Here is a 21240-nt window from a genome sequence, read left to right on the forward strand (position 1 = left end):
ATGTACATAATTAAATTGATGTTCTCAGTTCTTTGGAGTATATATCTAGGAGGAGAATTGGCAGGTCATGTGGTAAGTCTACAGTTAACATTTTGAGGAAATGTCAGAAGAGTTCTGAAAGAAGCTATACTACCTTTAATTCTGACCAGGATTGTTTGAGGGTTATGATTTCTCCACATACTTGATAGCACATGCTATATGTCTTTATTTTTGCCACCTTGGTAAATGAAACGTGGTGCCTTTTGTGTTTCTTATTTATAATTATTTAATGTTTAATGATGTTGAGCATCTTTTCATGTGCTTACCAACCGTGTATATATTTTCTTTAGAGATAGGACTATGCAAATTCTTTGTCCACTTTTTAAAAATTGGGCTATCTTTTTTACTGTTGAACAGCAAGTTTTAACTTATCCTGCATGTTAGTTTCTTATCAGATGTATGATCTACAAATATTTACTCCCATTTTTTAGATTGTCTTTTCAGTTTCTTGATGGTGTGCTCTGAAGCATAAGTCTCCAGTTTTGACAAAGTCCAATGTATCTATTTTTCCTGTGGTTCCATGTGATTCTGATGTCATATCTAATAACCCACTGGCTACTCTAACATAATGAAAATTTATTTCTGTATTTTCTTCTGAGAGCTAGCTCTCGCATTCATTTTGAGCTCATTTTTGTATACGGCGTGAGGAAGAGTTCCAACTTCATTATTTTGCATGTTGCACCAGCAGCATTTGACAAAAAGAGTATTCTGTTCTATCCTAAAGGAACTGTCTTGGTGCCTTTGCCAAAAATCAACTGAACAGCGCATCTGGGTGGCTCAGTTGGTTAAGCGACTGCCTTCAGTTCAGGTCATGATCCTGGAGTCTTGGGATCAAGTCCCACATCCGGTTCTCAGCTCCAGGGGGGAGTCTGCTTCTCCATCTCACCCTCTTCCTTCCCATACTCTCTCTCAAATAAAATCTTTTAAAAAAATCAATAAACATCAATAAAAAATCAATAAACAATGAACATAAATTGATTTTGGCTACATTTTGCATATGGATTCTGCACAGGACAAAAATGACACATCTTGTTAATGACGAGATGAATAAGCAGGAGGTGTTCAGTGATTACTGGTTAAAGGAATGAAGGAGGTCTATGCCTTTCAATAAGGATTAACGGTGTCCTTACCGCTGCTGTGAAGCAGGAAGCGGTTCCCTTCCAAACCATTCCCCTACAAATATACCAGAAAGCACAACTAATAGCTTTCCCGCCTAGATGCAGTTTTGTTTCTCTCTTGCCCATAGTTCACCCTCCTTTTCCCCCACCATTCGGCCTTTCATTCAACCAACCAACATAAACAATGCTAACCCTAAGACAGGCACCAAGAGACTGATGATGAAGACCAGTTCTCTGCCAAACTGCCTCAGTGCCTCCCTATGGCTCAAGTCTCTCCCCGCTGGTCTTTTTTCCAATTCTTTGGTTTCACGTCCATGTGCGAGTGATTCCTTATGTCCACCCCATAACGCAGTCAGTCACATAATCTTCCCCTCTCAGATCCATCACAGCCCATGGTTTTGGCTGGGTGGCAAGGGACTGCTCACTCCTTGCCAAAGCCTGTGACAACCACAGACCTCAGGGTTCCAGAAAGGTGTTCTTTTGACAGTTTCAGGACCACCTACTAAAAAATGCTTTACACTAAACTGACCATAACTACGCAAGTATCAATGAAAGCCACTACTTTACAGCTTCTTCTTTTATACGTTTAATTCTTTAACGACAACTTACACAGAAAGGATCCCACTTTTTCCCCTTCTCTGGCATCGCTTTTTAGTTCTTAGCCTAGATTTCCCTGCCTTCTACTTTGCTACCACATCCTACTTTTGATGACCCTGTAAGTACCAGATCAGGGATCTCACAGGTTGAAAGAGAGGAGTATGAACTCGATTTCTAGTGATGAAGTAATAACAGAAGACATGGTGACTTCAGATGTTTTAAATGTTCAAACTAACAAACTAACGGATCTGTTTATGATATAAGCCATAAGTCCATTTCAGGGACACCAAACAAGGTAGGTTGCTTTGGGACTCTATCAGAGTGGACCTTACGATACAGAGCGATGCAGAGGAACAAGAGCAAAAGAGATGACGACTTCAATCTCTACCACAATGTTCCATTTTAGAGTTTATTCTTCTGACGTCTTTCCTACTATTGGATATCTCCACAAAACCAGCGGGAAGTAAAAGTTTCTTGCAGAAACTAAAGTGACAGGTCAAGTTTCTTCCTGGGTTACCCTGCAGTATCGGGAGGAAAAGGTCTTATGCCTGCCTACCAGTGCACAAATGATATGTGGGAACACGGGAAACGAGGATGTGAGCACGGCATCCTCTCTCCCGAGAGCTCTGTAAAAATGACCTTTCCCCGCTGGCTTCTCATTTCCCATTGAAAGCTGGGAGACGGCTCAGGTGTCACATTTCTAGCAGACTGCCTTCATTTTGTTTTTCACTCATTACAGAAGTATGCCATCCTATGTGTTTATTCATCGGTTATCTGAACGTACGCTCGCTGTCAGTTCCATCACCTTCCACAAAGACAAGAGTGTCTGAGGAAAGCCTATGAGTCCACCCTGAAGTAAGTGAAGATGAAGTCTCCACCAACAGGAACACACACACACACACACACACACACGGACACACAAACATATGTGCACACACGCACACATGCACACACACACACACATTCTCTCTTTCACTCTCTCATGTGGTGAATCCTTGACTTTCCTTCCCCAGAACGCTCATCATCTCAATTTTCTGCTGCTTTTCAAATCATGTTTAATTAGAGGATTTCACATTCCCTTGTGATATGATATTCATGAGTAAAACTTGCAATTGGAGTGACTGTGAATTAGTCTATTAAGAGCCAAATTTGTGCTTTTAAACAATGATAGAGATTATTGTTATTATCTGCTCTCAATATTGTGGTATGGGATGTGAGGGTTACCTTAACTAACTTGAGATCTGAAATAAAAGCTTTTACAACTTAGGTCCAGGGGTTTTGGTTTTGGTTTTGTTCTCCCCCCTTGCACTGCAGAGTATCCTGTAAGAGATACAGGGTTCCCTCTCTGTAATGGCCCTCACAGCATGGCCCATGAGAGTAGTGTGTGGGGCGAGTGTGAGTGATATACAGATATCCTCACCCTTGTAGTTACAAATTCATGTTCATGTGTACTAGAAAAAAAAATCTGACTAAGACATCAGATTCATGACTTCTCAGTGTTATATTTTCTTGCAATCTATTTAAGTCACTCACTTTTAATCAAAATATTCAGTAATAAGTAGTGAACAGGTACATGCAGGTGTGGCCAAAATGGGACATGGTGGGAGACTGATGCAAAGCCATTACTGTCCAGGCTTAAAAGATGGTATTTGTATACAAGGGTATGCAAACACAACTTTCCTCTCTCACTGCTCCTCTCAGAGTAACGCTTCCCAAATTTTATTCTGGATATGAATTGTCAGGAGATCTTTTTAACGTGCAGGTTCTACTTAGTTCTACTTAGTGCAGGTTGAGCTGCAAGACTGTGCTTGTCCGCAAAGCTCACGTGTGTTGCCCGTGGTGGTGGGTTACGGACCACAGCCTGAGTGCTGAGTGCCTTGAGAGTTTCCTGTTCTGTATCTGACCTAAAAATGTGCTTTATTAAAGGGACACTCAGGGGGTGCCCTACTCACTGTGGGTTGAATAACAAGATAGAAATGGATAAATATGGAGGGGGCGGCCCTGGGCAACCTCACCAAGTAATAGCTGCAAACTCATTAAAAAAAAAAGAAGAAAAAGAAAAAAGAAAGCCAGCTGGCCCTGTTACCTAAGAATGATAGGAAAGGCTTTTTAAGACTTAATGTAATAGAAAAGGTAAGATTGGAGGTGGTTTGCACAGCGAAAAGATCATTTCCTGTTTCTGTGGACCAAACACCAATTTCACATGAGCACAAATATGGAGAGTGATCTCATCTGAGAGTGATGTTTGCCGGGTATTACATGGATCAGGAACAGCCTGGCACACACAGATAAATCGGTAAACCTGACAACTCAGAACTTCACTGTGCCCAAGCTCGACATCTGCCTTAGGCATCCTCTAAGTCTGGTTCGTACCCCAGGAGCCTGGAAGTACAAGATATGTGTGTACCTAAGATCTTGAATTAAATTTTTAGGAAGATAAGTGGTAGTTCTGGGCTTTCCCAGGAAACCAGGGTAAACATACAGTTGAAACAGGGTTTCAATCCACCTGGTATAGTACCATATTCAATCAAGGTCTCTCTCCTCAGTGAAGAGGCAATCTGACCAAAATAACAGGACACGCATGCCCTCAAAGGTGGGCCATACAATGTCCGTTAGAGCAAGGATGCAGAGTTTTAAAACAAAACAAAACAAAAAAACTGGCAGATTTAATTTATATTAGCTAAAAACATATGGAGTATCTCCAACCTCTGATTTCACCGGTATCATTTCTTAGGATGAGGCCTATTTGACTTTAATTTTTAAAAAAATGACTTGATTTAAAGAGAATAATATAAATCATACTATAAGTAGCTATGGCGAAGTTCACAATCATGGGACGTCAACCCAGATGGCTGAGGTTTGGGAAACCCAAAGTGCATGATGTATTCTACAAGCAGATTCGGTCTCTAGCTGGCTTAACTTCCTCAGTAAACAATGAACCAGCGGCAAGTCACTGAAGACACACTTTTAATTGAATTTTCAATGGGGAAGGAAGAGCCTCGGGGGTCTTCCTGGACTTAGAGGACACAAAACCCACAGAGGGCACTCCATCCACTGCTTCTGGGACTTACACATATCACAAAGGACTTCAGAGGCTCTCATCTGCAGGCTGCAGATGTGACTAGTAAGTGCTGCTCTACCAATGATAAGAACCCAGGGTTGGGTGGCATGAGATCAGCATCTTCACCATCATTTCTTCACCATCCACTTTACCCAACTGCCTGCCCCATCTCTCTTACTGGGCAAAACGTGCCATCTTGGTTCCCAGATGCCAGGAGTATGTGCCCCAGCAGGAGAATAGAGCAGAGAATGAGAACTTGAGAATCTGAGAGCAACTGATCACAAACAGCGAGTGGGTGATGACAAAAGCAGAATGTCTGTGTGTACATGGTGATGAGTAAAGGAATAAATAAAAGGAAGGAAAAAAAAAAAAAAAGGAAAAGGCAGACGTCCAGCTTTTGTTTCTTATGCCACTAAGGGCCATCCTGAGTTTATGAGAGTTTACCATTGGCAGCATTAACATTGGGATCTCGTTAAGAAAACAGAATGCTTTCCAAAGAGTGGCTGTGAGCAACTGTGTCAATACAGACATAGGGACCACTAATCCAAAAATTATTAACACCATTAGGCAGGCATTCTGATTATGTCAATGCAAGTGTGTTTGCATTGGTGACTCATGAGGTCTATGTGCAATGTGCCCATATGTTAGGGGCACCAACGGTACCCAAGAAAACCAAAGAACATAAATAAAAGTTCAATACTAATTCTTCATAGTCCTTCCTCCAGAATATTGTTCCATTCTCCAGAACAGAAGCCAGTGCAATTATACTCCAGAAACAGCAGAATCACGTAAGTGTAGTGTGAGGACCAGATGCACAAGCTGGAGATGAGGAGACGAGTGACATAAGGATACAAACTAGCTGAGAACCATGAGGTTCTCCATTGATGTTCCCTTAGAACTATCCCATATGTTATGGAATTACTGTTATTCCTCTGTAGGACAAGATGCTTCATTAATGTTCACTGGATTAAACTCTTCTGTGCCTTTAACTGCACAGTGTTTAAGTGAACACTGAACTTGTGATAAGCATCGTGTTGGGTTCCTAGATCGGAGTCTCTAAGTTGGGGTTCATGAGAAGACCCATGGGTGAGTGGTAAGATAATATTACAGTTTCTGTATGCGTGTGTTAAGATAACTTTTGTTATTTTAGGGCTTTTGTAAGAATATACACATGTATATGGGTATATCTTTTCACCCTTAGCTTCTAATTTTTATAATATAGATAATATATTAGATGTAAATAATTGATTAAAAACACAGTTTGTAGGGATGCATATTCAAAATCAATAACAACAGCAACAACAACGTGAATAACCACATACAATCGGAGGTTGCTGGCTGTTCCCTTCCTCACTGAAAGAGTTGTACCCAATTCTCCACCAGTAGAGAAAGAGAACTGAGCAGATGGCTGGGACAGAAAATGCTGTAATATCTGATCTGGGCCTTATAGTTTCAGTAGGAGCTCAACGGCTACAAGGAAGAGAATGAGAGCAGGCAGATGGCTGAAGCACAAAAAGCATCTTTAGGCATAAAAAAAAAATTAGAAAAACAAACAAGAGTGCTTACAGATGATTTAATGGCTGATATTAAAGAATTTTTAAAAATTCTGTTCCATAACAGTTTATATTAGGGGTCATAGTCTTAAGAATTTTCCCTTCTCCACATCGCTTCTCTGTCACTTTGAATGGTAGCAGGGGAAGAATGCCACAGCATAAGGATGGTCGAAAGCAGTGGTTCTCAAAGCATGGACCCTGGGAACCTGGCAGAGATGCAATTTCTTAGTCCTTACCCCAAGTTACTGAATCAGAAGTACTGGGACTGGGCTCTGGCAGTTTGCAGGAGAGTCAGTCCTCCCAATGATTCTGATGCGAGCTCACGGTTGAGGAGCTTTCTTAGGCGGAACCCAGCTTTTTCTGTAAGTATCTGTAAGATTTCTGTAAGTATCAACAAGACTAACCAGGTACTCCTACAGCATCTGTGGCCAAAGGGTAGCAAATATAGAACTACTCCCAGTGGGTTCTTAATCTTTACTATTCCCTTAGTTCACCTTCTTCTGCAGATTTCAGCTTGTCTCTGCGATGAAATTTTGCACCTATCATACCAGGCTGGTTATGCCGGATGATTGGGAGGGAGCAATCAACAAGAGATAGTGAACCTTCCTTCATGGACCTTACCGTATTCAAAAGTTTCACCTGATGCACAGTGAGGGGAGTGGAAATACATACACTGTGACATTCCACTAGTGCTCATCTTAAACAAAGCAGACACTGTATCACATTTTGTATATATTCATATCACTACCTTTATTACACTGTGTTGCAAGCATCTCCTTCCCTGTATGTCTCTCTCATTAGACTGTGAGCTCCCAAAGGGGCAGAACGAGGTTGTAGTCCTCTATTAAGTCCTTGAACCTATATAGTTAGGATATAATTAATGCTCGATAAATGTTGTTTGAATGAATAAATGACTTTGACCGTAATTAACAGCGCTTGTTAATATTTACTGAGCATCTCCTATGTGCCAGAGCCTGGTGCCACGCCCATTTCACAGATGGACAACTGAGCACACCAACATTAAGTCACCTCAGTGGGCAGCCTGGATTGGAATGCAGGCAGTCCGGCTTCAGAGTCCACACCTATCACCACTAAACGCAGCCGCCCCCGCACTAAATGAGGTTCGGGCCATGGTCCCGCAAAACATGTTCTTTCTGCCCCTGACTCAAGGCCCGTGCTTCTGCTGCACCCTAAGCCTAGAGGGCTGTTCTGTCACTTCTTTCCATCTGTTCAAAGGTCACTTCCTCACAGAGCCTTTGCCAGACTCACTCTTCTCCCTTCCCTGCTTTATTATTTTGTTCAGAACTTCTTCCTTTTTATTATGTAATTATTTGTTTGTTCTCCTGCTACTGTAATGTCAGCTCCATGAGGACAGACTTTGTCAAGCTCACAGCTGTGTGCCCCGGAGCCTAGGACACTTGGCACGTGGTTGGGGTTTGGTAAATTCTGCTCAACGAACGCATGCATGCTATACCATCCACTGACTTCTGTGCCACTCTCCAACACGTTTTTGTTGAACTCTGGACAACTTCCCATTTATCCTTGTTAAGTTTCTTTTTATTTTTGCCTGTACAATCTTCTAATTTATTCAAACACCACTGGATTATTCCAGCTCTTGGTGTCATTTTTTTTTTCTAATTAAAGTAAACTGCCATTTACTTCTCACACTGATCTTTAACACGAGACTTCTTGTTCTTGTCATAAATATGACTCATATGGAAAAATGGAAGTTGAACACCGGGGCTCACATGTACAAGAACGTTTCCATCAACAGTTCAAGATATAAAAGGTAGAGACATAGCCTTAGAGGTTCTGTCCAGTTTTGAGGTCTATAGTAGTAGTTTCAGCCTTTCGGTATATAACCTAAAATTCCACCAGATGACTCAAAGGCCCCTCTTGAAAGCAAATACCACATCATTTACACAAACGCTTTAGGTTTTTCTTTCCTTCTGTCATAATATACCTTCAAGTTCAACATTCATAGCCAAGATATAAAATATACATAAAGAAGAGATCCCTCAAAGACAGGTTTCAAAGTATTAAAAAAAGAAGGGAGGGAAGAAGGGAGGAAGGAAGGAAGGAAGGAGTCAACCTGCCATTAGTCTGACTTACTTGTAGACTATAAAAGGAATGAAATTTGAAGGTCATAAAAATACGTCTGTTTGTTTAGGCAAGTCTTACAGGTAGTATAAATATCATCAGGAACAGTTGCTATGGGGTCTGTTTGTTTACCAAACAAGAATACAAATAGTTATACAAAAGTGGAACAACATTTAGGTATATAAATGGAGAATGCTTTGCCTTCTGGTAAATTTCCCAAAGTGCCTTTTAAAGCGTTCCTATTTTCACCTTACTCGCTGGGAAATCTCTGTTTCCTTGGTTCTCCCTTTTCAGTTCTAACGCCTCCGGGGAATGTTTTACTCTCAGATTTCTGAGTCTGATAATCATTTTCTCTTCCTTTTCCCCCTTTTCACTTTAAGACATAAAAATCAAAATCCCTAGCACAACCATCCAAACTGTACAACGAAAACTTTCTTTGCAATGTAAAATGCAAAAAAAAAAAAAAAAAAAAAAAAAAAAAAAGACAACAAAAGCCACGGAGTTTATAGAAGGACTCTAGTACAGGCATGCATTCTTGAAGTTGAGTTAATCCATGAACCACCACCCAGTTTGCAGTTTGTGTGTGTGTGTCTTTTAACCGACTTTCTATAAACCAGGTATGTTTCACACACCTGAACTAGACCCGCCGAGTTAACCATGTGTTTGGGAAAATGAAGAGGGTGGGGGAGGTGGAGAGAGGATAGGGAGGGAAACCAGCAACAGATTCTTCTGGAATCTTAGTCGAGTGTGTGTGTGTGTGTGTGTGTGGTGAGTAGGCGCGCTGTCACTCAGATCTACCATAAGACAAACTGTACCACAGAGGCTGCTGGGAGTGGGAGCCTTCTCTTCACACTACACTGACCACAGTCCCTACCAGGCACAGCCCCGACGCCTCTCAGTGAATGGTGCAGACTGCCATATGGACGTAGACACTGAACAAGCTGTACAACTCTGGGCGACATGTGCCCGGGGGATTGTCCCATATTAACACCACCTGGGCTGTGGCAATTGTGCTCTGTCTGTGCAGAGGCACCAAAGAGCCCATCAGGATGTTATTTTTGAGTACAAACAAAAAGGAAAATTACAGTGAAGAGAATTCTCTGGCTAGCCTATCTGTTGCTCAGTTCCCGAAATAGTTTCCCCAAGGAACGGTTATCTTCTTTATTCACACAGGCAGAAATGACAAGCTGGAACACATATTAACAATTTCCCTTTGTGAGCCTCCACTATTGTTTTAATGAGGAGAATATACTTTATAATATACTTAGGCCCGGACTGATTACAAAGCGGGGGGTGGAACAAAGCCGCTCAGGACGGCCGTACATATGTAACACGCTCATTTGCATTACCCTGGCGAGCCAGGCAGCAGAGCGGGGGCTCGTCGGCCAGGGCTGCGGAGCCGGGTTCCTGGGTGACACGGGCGCACAGCAGGCGGCTCGGGAAATCGTGAAGATGAACGTGACTTTCCTCTAAGCCTTCTGCGCAGGTTCCCCCTCTCAAGTGGCCCCATCACTGGCTGAAAACCGCAAGACTCCTATTTGTCACCGAAAGGAGAGCAGAAGAACCCTCGGACTTTTCCAAACCGCGTGGCTGGCTGGAGGTCCCTGGCTTCCCTCTCCACTTCTGGACGGATCCAGTGCCCACTCAAGGAAACCTTTCTGTTCACGAATCCAAGTTGCAAAGTATACGTTTTAGCAAGACACTTTCACAAGGTGAAGGGTGAAAGCCAGTACAAGGGAGGAGGCTGTCGGGGCGCCCACCCCCAATGGGTCCTCATTCTTCTTATGCTGTTTGCCTTCCTTCACACCCTTGGGGTAAGACCAGTGTTAAGAAAGCTAACGTGTACTTGGGAGGAAGGGACACAGGCCCTACTACAGAAGGGTAAACACCTGTGAGATGGTTGGGTTCCCAAAAAGGGGTTTGGTGGAAAAAACCCTATTAGCAGGAGCCAGTCATCAGAAAAGCATGTCTATCCTACATGAGGAGAGAAAGCGGTAGGGCTCAGAGATTATTTTGCGGGGGAAACCGGGCACATGAGACATCAAACAGCCCATGGTTGAGATCCATATTGTATAACATCCCCACAAACAAAATTAAAAGCAACCCAATTTAGGAGAAACTTATATATTAAGAGAAATTATATCTCCCTAGACCAATGATACCATTTTATTGGAAAGCATGTATCGTTTAAACACAATAAATAGAAAAAGATTTATAGAGTCTAATGATGGTGTGTTATGGTAAAAGGCACTTTACTGAGATAAGATACAACAGCTGTTAGAGAATAATGGCTGAGTTTTTTTTCTTTTCTTTTAATCACCATACAGAGTGAACAGTCAAGAAAATCCATAAACCTCTCCCTCATGGCATGCCGATGTTTTAAAGATTTCCCCCCTCCCCGACCCTACGCATGAATGACAGGACACGAGGCTCCTCCCTGCCTTGCTGCCCCGAGAGAACCTTTCTTCCCGCTCTTGCGACACCCAGACACAACTGGTTTTAAGCCATGAGACTACCGGACCGCAGCTCTTCCGGGCAGGACGGTCGTGAAACACCCAGCAGCACGTCTGTGCTACAAAACGTCAACTAGACCCTGGTGTCTCTTTCTGATCGAAGCAGAAATGTTTCTGCCCTACAGGCTACTGCCCACACAGTAGCCTGTCCACTGTTAGCCCCATAGGGCTAACAGTAGCCCTATGGGGTACTATCTTCTTGGCACAGATGGTGTATGGGGGCCCAAAACAATTTGACAAATTGCACAAGCCACACAACTAGTTAAGGACCAGGCAGGGACTGGAACCAGAGACTCCCTGACCCTCAAGACACGGGACAGGTGTCGCTGCCATGACTCTGCTCTGGGGCTCAGAAGCACCTGTATTCCAGGCCTCTCCAATGGCCTATAGCTCATTCCCTTTCAGGTCCTTGACAACACCTGACTGGCCACGCCCAGCCTGTTCTTTACCCTCTCGGAGGCCGGCCCCAGATGTGCCTCCTTGCAAGAAGGTAAGGCAAGGTAGGAGAAATGCTAGCTGTGAAACTCTGGAGCCTCAAATTTGGCTCAACAGACAGGTCCGGCCGCAGGCTCCCACACTTGAACATCATGGCCTCGTCCTGATCTCTGAGCTTTACCCCTGGAGACTATCATCTCAGTAAAGCCACGGTGGTTCTGATGAACAGCCCACTTGGGGACCATCAGACTCTAACAGTCACAACAAGGACTTGAGGGTCAGGGAGTCTCTGGTTCCAGTCCCTGCCTGGTCCTTAACTAGTTGTGTGGCTTGTGCAATTTGTCAAATTGTTTTGGGCCCCCATACACCATCTGTGCCAAGAAGATAGTACCCCATAGGGCTACTGTTAGGATTGCATGGAAAAATTAGTATCAAGGCTTATGTTGAATCCTTGACACGTGTGTCCAGCACAAAGCAATAGTTCAGTAAATGTTGGCTGCATTGCCATCACCATCATAGGCCGGGTACTGATTCCCTCCAGCCATACTACCTCTACTCCGCAGGCTCACACAAGAATGGCAAGCCACGAGCTTTGTGGATGAATACATCTGGGATCACAGTCAAATGTTAGGGGAAAAAGTCGGCCCTTTCTAAAACCGTCAAAACCCAGATGAACTGAATGCGCCACTAGCATTGCTTCTCAAACTTGAGAAGGCCCTGGGGATCTGGTTAAAATGAAGACCCTGATTCAGCAGGTCTGGGGTGGGACCAGAGACCCTGAATTTCTAAGAAGCTCTTCCCAGGTAGTACCAAAGCTGCTGGCCTGTAGCCATTGAGTAGCAAGAATATAGGGCATATGTGACAAATAAACATTCCTGCACCCCATCTCCGGCCAGTATAATCCAATTCTTCTGGAGAGAGGGCTAGGAATCTATTTTAACAAATACCTGTGAGAATATCATCAGGAATGAGAAATGCTGCTCTTATAGCTAAGATCAGGAGTTGGCAAATTATTTTCTGTAAATGGCCAGAGAGTAAATATTTTAGCCACTGTGGGCCCTACGGTTTCTGTTGCAACTGCTTAAGCCAGCCATTGTAGCATGAAAGTAGCTATTCAATAGACAACGTACAAATCAATGATCATTGCTGTGTTCCAATAAAACTTTATTTACAAAATGAGCAGTGGGCCAGATCTGGCCGGTAGGCTATAATTTGCTGACTTGTGTTCCAGACCAATTGCCTTAGCACATATTGGCGGAAGCAGCAGTAACAATTCTGAAGACAATTTGGGACAATTTGGCTGCAGGTTCTCCAAAACGCTCTAATGGGTGATAAAGATTCGGGGTGGCTCATTTTGCTCAAGTGCTTCAAATAAACAGATACAGAAGAAAGCAGCTGATTTTCAAAAACAAAACAAAAACAGTTGAAATGAGGAAGAGCTGTTCAGAGTAACATGACCTCTAGCTTACTGCGTACATTTCTGGCTCAACAGGCCTGATACGAAAACACACAACAGTTAAAGACATGTACCGCTGGAACAGCTCTGAAAGCAATCTTCTAGAATTCTAGCAAGTCAACCAACAGCACCAATATTTACTCATCAACAAAGAATTAAGTTAAAAAAAATAAGGGGGGGGAATGCCAGGCATGTCCACGTTTCAGAATTCCCTGCCTTCTGAAAATAGTGGGGCGGGAAACACAAATGTTATTGTTATGTAGTCAAATACATGGCAATACGTCAAGAGGCCACAAATCAAAAACAGAGGCTGTGTATCAAGCGAAAAAGTCTGCAAGCACACTAGCCAAGCTAAGACCTTTGGGCTCACTTGCGGGCAGCTGCCCACTGTGCAATGGAGGCAAAGGCAAGCAGTGAAAATACCTGGGGCTGCGTGAGCAGAGCAGAAGGCAGGAAGAAGCACTGGGAGTGGACAGAGGGCAGGTCACACCTCGCAGGGCAGGGGCCCGACGCAGGCCAGCGGATTCTCGGAACTAGAGGGCAGCCTCTAGGGAAGAGGCTGTGAAACGAACACCGGCCAACAGACACCAGCCAACAGACCGCCGTGATGCTTTCAGGGTTCAAAGGAACCTCTTCCATCAGCGGCTTCAAGGAAGTCCTGAATCGCACACTTGGAAGAGCTTTGCTTCTGAGACCTGCTCGCATTAGCAAACGTCTACTGGTGGTGGCTGAACCCAAAGCAAAAAGCCAGGAAGGATCAGAGCAGCAGAGTCTCTCTCATATGAACTCCAAAGGTCAGGTAAATAGGATAAAGGCCCGGGGAGGTGTTCCGTGAGGATGCACAGGACCTATCTATGAGGCTAGAAGGGAGAGAGGGAGGCTTGTCTGGCATCTGCCTGGGTGCAAAGCCTGCATGGGCTTCATGTTTGTTCTTTACGTGCGGTTTCAGACTGTAAGTGACGTCTATTTTACAAATCCTACCTGCCCTCTTCCTTCACGGAAGGCCCAGTAAAGACCAGTATCCACCCTAAAAGAGCAACGTCTGCTGTTTTCCTTTAAAACGTGCTGATGTGCACGCAGTAGGTGAAGTCAATGCACGTTTTGTTGGATTTTAATTAAACTTTATTTTAGGAACACTGATTTCAACTTATCATAATTCAATAGTCACTTCTAGGCTGAATGAGAACTCTAAGTGCTGTATTACAAAGTTAAGGGGACAGGCTTGCATTCGGATCTAGTAATCAGTTCTGTGACCTGAGGTCAGTTCTTTAGTCTCTATGACTCAATTTCCTTGTCTGTAAAATGGGTATAATAACCCCTACTGCTTGCCAGCAGTCATGAGGATAAAGTGAGACATCACTCCAAAAACAAGAGTGCAGCCAGTGCTCGGCAGAGAGGAAGAACTGAGGACGCCTGAGCTCCCTTCCCTTTCCCTAGTGCACCATAATAGAATGTGATATTTAGAATTTTAATTCAGGCAATTACTTAAGTAGTAATTGCTATTTGTATTTACATAGCTGCTTTGATCCAGGAAGCTCAAAGGGCTTTACTAAATTTAGCATTTTAATAAATGTTTCATTTGCATTCCGTTGATTTTGTTTACCCACACCAAAACTTGGAATTTCCTAAAGCAAGACAGTCAGACAAGTGAAAGGGAACAAGAGGATACCTTCAGAGGTATCCCAGGTCTGAGTTTTAACTGTTTGTCTACGATGTCACGGCTCCCTGGGTCCTGGGGAATAAAATGGCAGTGGGAGATGGGAACGCCTGCTTCCGTTCAGCTCCCTTTAGCTCCTGCCTGCCGAACTTCACCTTCGCCACACTTCTCTCCGGCGCTGGCAACCGAGGTATGTTTATTGCACCAATGAATTTATATATAATCAGCACAATAAACATTATTAAATTGCCGGAAGAAAATCAAAGCACGAAGTGCGGCGCCAGTGCTGAATTCTAATGATGCTGAATGGCCGTGATTGCACAGGGACAGGATCTTAACAAGCCTTGATTTGAGCGCTGGCATCCGCCTCACAAATCACATGGGCCGCTCCTCTCGTAATAGTGCTGAATACTGATAAATGTCTCCACACTGCGCAACGGGGAAGTGGGTTTCTATTGGCAATCTTTACCAAAGTGTGTTTTTTCCCTTCTCTACACTCGAGGGTTTACCCTGAATGATTTAATTATAATTTTCCTTGTGTAAGACAAATTAAAGAGGAGAGTAGGAGTGTCGTGCCAAGCACATTATTTATCTCCTTAACAGATTGCAGCTCACCAAACCCCAGAGCTGCTGCCACAGCGGCTGCTCACGGGAGCCCGCAACACGCACGGGGGCAAGAGTGGGGGAGGGGAAGGTTTCCATGCGACCCAGAAGTGTGCAAGCCTAGGTACGGCTAGGAGACCTCTCACTACTCTCACCAACAAAGCCCCTCAGGATACCACTGCCTTTTTCCAATGTCATTTTGCATGGAGCCTTCCTGAACCTTTTGGGGAGGATTCTTAAGCTGTTCATCTGAGGCTGAGTCTGAAGGGCTAGGGTACCATCCCCAGCGGCCGAGGCTCTGGCTTGTTCAGAGACTGCGCTGGGAGAACAGAACGGGAACGAACAGCACACCAAAATCAGCGGACAGCCGGCCAAGTTATGGATTTCACGAATGCACTTGTGAGTAAGGGATGAAACTTCTCCCAGGGACCGCTGTAACAAACGTCGAGGCAGTGAGAACATTTTTAGAGGGATCGCTTTTTACCATTTTCACTACATAAACAGGATATCACACTGATATTTTCAAAATAAACCCGGAGGTAAAACCAGCTAAAACCTCATTATGTAAGTACCTGTACATACACAAAGCTGGCTAACTAATGATTGAATTTTTCATGATCAATTCTGTAAGTTCCTAACTTTCGAACTATCTTTCACCTAAGGTGCTCGTCTGTCTTGTTCACCAGCTTCAGCTAAAACAGGCTAACCAGCATTTTCTTTCTCATTCAGCCACAACTAGGAACCCACCCAGTCATGCTAATGGAGAGAGCCAAGATATTAAGGAGTAGCAGATAATTTCATAGTCGCTTCTTCTTTACATATGTAACTGGAAAATTCAGCCTGTTTTTACAGCCAGATGACAGCTCAGTAGAACCCAGATTCTTTTTTGATCCGTATTCTAATTTTGGCATGTAGTATAATGAAGATTAAGCCTCACTCATGTGCAGATCGTAAAAACAATCCAAACCAACTTATTCTTCTGGAATGATCCATTTACTTTCCAACACACCTTCAGACCTGAGAGGGCTATTCTTCTCCTACCCGACTCACCCCTAATCTGTCACCTGACTACAGATACAGAACCTTGTAGAATGGGACCGAGCACAGAGCATCTAAACAAGAAGAGTTTTCCATGTCACGGGAAATGTTTGCAGGCTCCAACGGCCGAAAAGATTGCCACAAATACCTGAAGTGCTTCGGTCAGCAATTCCCAGTGGATGGCCTGTTCTGCCTGTAGATCAAGATGTGATTCGATCGCTCCACAGTAAATGGATGGCATCAACCTTAGACACCAAAAGCAAGTAGAGCAAAGGACAGCGACCTAGAATCTTCTTGAAAGCCCTCTAAGATTCAGTGTTATTTTTTAATTACAAAGACACTGTAAGAGGTGAGAAAGCAAGAGAAAAGACTGGCTTCCAGACATACAAACCTAACCTCACTGGAAACAACAGAAGCCACATTTGGCCCAATGCCTCCACACAGTCTTACTGTCCACCATTCCATCCTTCGAATTCTTCTGAACAGGAAATTGAAAACATCTTTTACTTTGCCAATGTCTGCCAGAGAAGGTCCAAAATGCTCTTAAAAGGATGACTGCAAGTTTTGGTTTAAATATCTATTATTCCCATCTCTCAGAATGTCTCACGTTCTTATGCTTGACCAGGACACACGCCCACACACGCACAAATATTCAGAGAGCATTTTCTGTGATTACAGGTCTCGGAATAGATAAAATGTTGCTGGTAGAAAGATACACATCTAATTAAACCCGTGGGCTTCTTAATGCACAATAGTTCAAGAAAAATATGAAATTATATTTGTAATTGCCCAAGTGAAGAGTAACATTAAAAAAAAAGCTTCACTGAGTCATTTTTATTAAAAAAACAAAATATAGAATTTGTTTTTCCTGCTGGAAGTGACATTTACTATCACACATTACTTTGAAAGTTTCTTTTCTTCTGTGTGGGGAAACTGTGCATATGAAATAGATAGGAAACCATTTAAAAATAGTACATTGAAAATAAAAGTTTTTAATTTTAGGAGCATTATATATATACACTCCATTTCTGAAAAGCATTCAACAGTAGTATTAATGCTTCTGGGGTGTGAGGATCCAATAACATGAATTAACAGCTTCATTTTCTTAGAACTATCTGCTAACATGATGTTTTCTGGATATCTCAGACAGACTCGGCTTCAGCTAACATTCAAGCAGAGCTGAGGGCAACTATAATGATAAAGTCTTAACTTCCAGAGAGGAATCAAGCGACCGAGACAGCACTGCATTCCTCCCCAGGAGTTAAGACTTTTATTTTTTAAACCTGTGCATATAGACATGGATCATGTGCGCACATACACAGACCCCTCCCATCTCCCCATCTTTCCAACCTTCACTGAGCACTGACCAGGAAAAAGGCCATGTTCTCTGGAGGCACAACAGTGCAAAAGACAGGCTCCCTGCCTTCAAGGAGGGCAGTACGTAGTAGCTAAGTTCTCTGCCTTTTCTTGACCTGTGATTCAAAGTCGCCAATACCAGACTCTACTACTCCCTTGGAAGGTGCTCAGAGCCCAGACGACCAGCATGTATCGACTGAGCACTGGGCACAAAGAGGAAGACTGGAACCCTTGAAATCCAGCCCATCCGGTGAGAAACTATCTCAGCCTGGGTTCGTAAGCTTAGGTTAGATCTGCATAAGTGCTAATTCCATGTTGAAAAGGTGAAAATAATTAGATGCTTCACACCCAAACCATATTGAACACATTCTTAAGTAATTATATGCACATTCAAGTCACATGGATCCAATTAGGGATCGCTGAGATATGGCAGAGCAAGGCCACCCACCCTCCCTCGTTGAGAACTGCTCCGGACACATCTCGGCGGCTCATTCCTACCTTTCCCTTTTGGGAGTGTGGACTGAGAGCTGTCCATTGGTAGAGGCATGTGGGTTCATTATTAAGGAGGTCTTGGAAGGTGCAGAGGACGAGACACATGTCGTGGTCAGATCCAAACTGCTGTGATTGCTGCCTGTGGTTTCTTCTGCAGAATGAGCACTTGTCACTTCTTTCCAGAGCTGCTGCAGTTCTGTTGGAATCATGCCTGAAACAAACAAATTGGATAATTAAATCAATTAACAGCTAATTCCGTCCTCTTCAAACAGTAATTAAATCAAAGAGTCAGTAAACAAAGCCTAGTGTTAGGTTTTTTTTTTTTTTTTTTTGGTGTGTGCGTTTTTTTCCCCCTCCCAACTAAGGCAAATACGGTAGTAACAACCGTGTCCTCCCACTGAAAAGCCGAGTTGAAGTGCCCTCATCACACAGAAAAGACCTCCGTGAAAAGGATTCAAAACACAGTTACTCTGCAAAGACAGTAGGTCTCCATCCAAACTGTTGTTTCCAGATTTTTGAAAAGGAGTAGGTAGATGTTATTGTATTTTCAGCCACAAAGAAGGGCTTGAAGTAAATTTGTTCAACTCTACTATTATGACAACATGAACCACAAAATGAATAATTTTTGTGCTTAAGTCTTAAATGATGACAAATAGCTTTGTTATTAAATATAGTTTTTATTAATCACTTTTAGACATAAATTATGAATTCATATCGTCTTCCTGAAATGCTTTTCAACTTTTAACATTCAAATTGATTATACTATGATTATTTCATTAACACACCTATCTTCCTCATTAATTTTGGTTTCTAGTACCACATGCTTAATTGATGGATGTGTCTACCGAAAAACTGTGTAACTTTTTTTTTTAACAAGTAACACTATTATTACTGTCATTTCTTAGATCAATGCTAATGAACCATTGCAGAATAAAATGCAAATGTAAAAGAAACTTGGAGTAATAAAGTTCTCTTGTTTCTTAAGGGGGTCAGCATGGGCATGGGTCTTAAGCAGGAAGGGTCAAACCTGTACTTTCCCCAAGAGAAGAAACCATCAGTATGTCAATCTCACTATTACGGCCTCACCACTGGTGTTGTGGAGGCATGCCTCTCCAGCCCAGGCTTTCCAGAACCCACCTCCACGCACCTGCCGGTGCGGACAACAGCAAACCACCACAGCCAGTCCTTCAAAAGGACAGCTACAAGAAATCGTCAGCCCTGTGCAGCACACGGCAATTCCACATTAGAACTGGATGTCTGGACTGCAGCTCATTGTTTCAATCAACTGTAACACAGCTATCCTAGAAAGCCTGCCATTTTCTGACTATATAGCAGCACCCGAAACAGGCGTGTTTCTTACCAAACCTAAGCTATTGAATTAAAAAAGAAGGCTGTGTGCATTATATTCATTTGAAACACATAATAAAAAATGCCAAGGTCTAAATTTAATTTATTTTTGTCATTTAGAATACAATGGATAGATAATCATCTCAACGTGATCAGCCAAACATCTTTACTTTGCTAAACTGTTAAAGATTTTAATTATGCTAGCATTGGAGAGCACTGGTCTAATGAGGCGATGGACTCCAGAGAATCCGAGTGGTTAAGAACTGTGAAATGAGTCTGATAGGATTTTTTTATATTCACCGTGGATCGTTTGCATATCAAAGAGGAGTAAATTATTGCACAGCAGACCAATAACCTTCCCCGCCTTTCTGAGAGGAGCGTTAACAAAAACAGTTGGTCTCTCCTCACGGGTTCTCCACGAAAATGTTCAAATGCTCAAGTATTTGCAATTAATATATATTATAAAAGGAGGCTTCAAATGATACATTAAGTGGTCAGATATTCTTAGAACGCATCCTCAACAGCCAAGTCGGTTTTCTTCTCCCTTCATAAAAATCAAATGCCAATTATATTTTGATGGATTTTGTCCCAAATGAGCATTTAGTTATTAGGCATATTCAATTATTACTTGTCCCCTGAAATTAAGCCTCAGAGGCAAATTAAACAAAGGGAAAGGTCACTCCACAATCCCGTGTCCGGTTCTACTGCATCTGGGCTATTATTTTCAAACACCTTCCGAAGTGACATGTGGGATGTGTTTGTAGCTAACAGGCCTGCTACCGATGTCCACACACCAACAATTACCTGGGAAGATGGCTGACCCTCCGACCACTGTTTACTCAGTTGAAACAATAGTGAATAGGCTTGTCTGTTGATGATAGCGTATTGATAGAAAGCCACGCAAGTCAACACCTATTTTTATTTTCCAGGGAGTAAATACACATGAAAAGAACGAGCCGCCCATTTTTCAACTGGGTCAGCTGCACGGGAAGTGAAAAAATGGAAGGAAAAAACGGCTTCTAACAACTTTCCCTCCAAGGAAAGCGGGAACTTTGGAGCTGTTTTGGGAGTGAGCTGTTCATCTAGCACATAAAGACAAAGGCGAATGTCTGGTTACACTTGTTACACCTCCAGAGTATACTGATATTACTCAGCTCTCCTCCTCCTCCAGGGGGCTGGCCAGTCAGTTTCACCCCTCACAAGGGGAGCTAGTGGAGAAAACAGTAACTCGCTGACAACAGGCATGCTTGTGGGTCAAATCTCACTGTGATAATTACGTTTGAGAACATTCTCATCAGACTTACAGAGAGCAGTCAAATCATTCTTCTCCATCAATGCTACTACACCTTGTTAGCGATGTTAAACTATTACTCCAATGCATACCATCTACAGGAGGGTGCTGTTATCTGACAGTCACGATCTCGTGACAGAATTAAGACAGATAAAAGTCAAGCTAGTCACTCATCAGACTAAACGGATATCAAATTTCCAAAATGCAGCACATATTTCCTCCAATATGGTAGACAGGAATTAAAGTACCGGGTTAAGCAAATTCATTAACAGGTGTGTGTGTTTGTGTGTGCGCGCGCATGCACGCGTCTGTTGAACACCTAACCTAATCTCTAGTTCACAATTTCAAAATTAAGAGGTCAGAATGAGCATGAAGTCAGGGGGTCAGCTGCTTCAACAGACCAGGGAGAAAAGCATATGCGCTCATTACGTAAAACAGAGAAGATCCTGCAATGCTCTTATACAACAAAAATGTCCCTCTGTTTTATACCATAAAACCTTCAGGAAAAAAAAAAAAGGCCTCTAAAATATTACTTTCTATCTGTTCACACTTTCACATTTCTGCACATTTAAGGTGACTTAGCC

At 42.9% G+C, this 21240-nt stretch overlaps 1 protein-coding gene across 16 annotated transcripts in view; it reads right to left on the reverse strand.

The window, feature by feature from the left end:
• Positions 1–21240, reverse strand: part of FOXP1 (forkhead box P1) — a 453072-nt gene that overhangs the window by 64231 nt on the left and 367601 nt on the right. For all 16 annotated transcript variants that reach the window (XM_059161502.1, XM_059161504.1, XM_059161503.1 and 13 more), the window contains one exon: positions 18025–18229. In XM_059161502.1, coding sequence (XP_059017485.1) covers positions 18025–18229 — 205 coding nt within the window. The remainder of the gene's footprint in view (positions 1–18024; positions 18230–21240) is intronic.

The sequence above is a fragment of the Mustela lutreola genome, chromosome 2 (genome assembly GCF_030435805.1).
Source record: "Mustela lutreola isolate mMusLut2 chromosome 2, mMusLut2.pri, whole genome shotgun sequence".
In the NCBI taxonomy this organism is placed as follows: Eukaryota; Metazoa; Chordata; class Mammalia; order Carnivora; family Mustelidae; genus Mustela; species Mustela lutreola.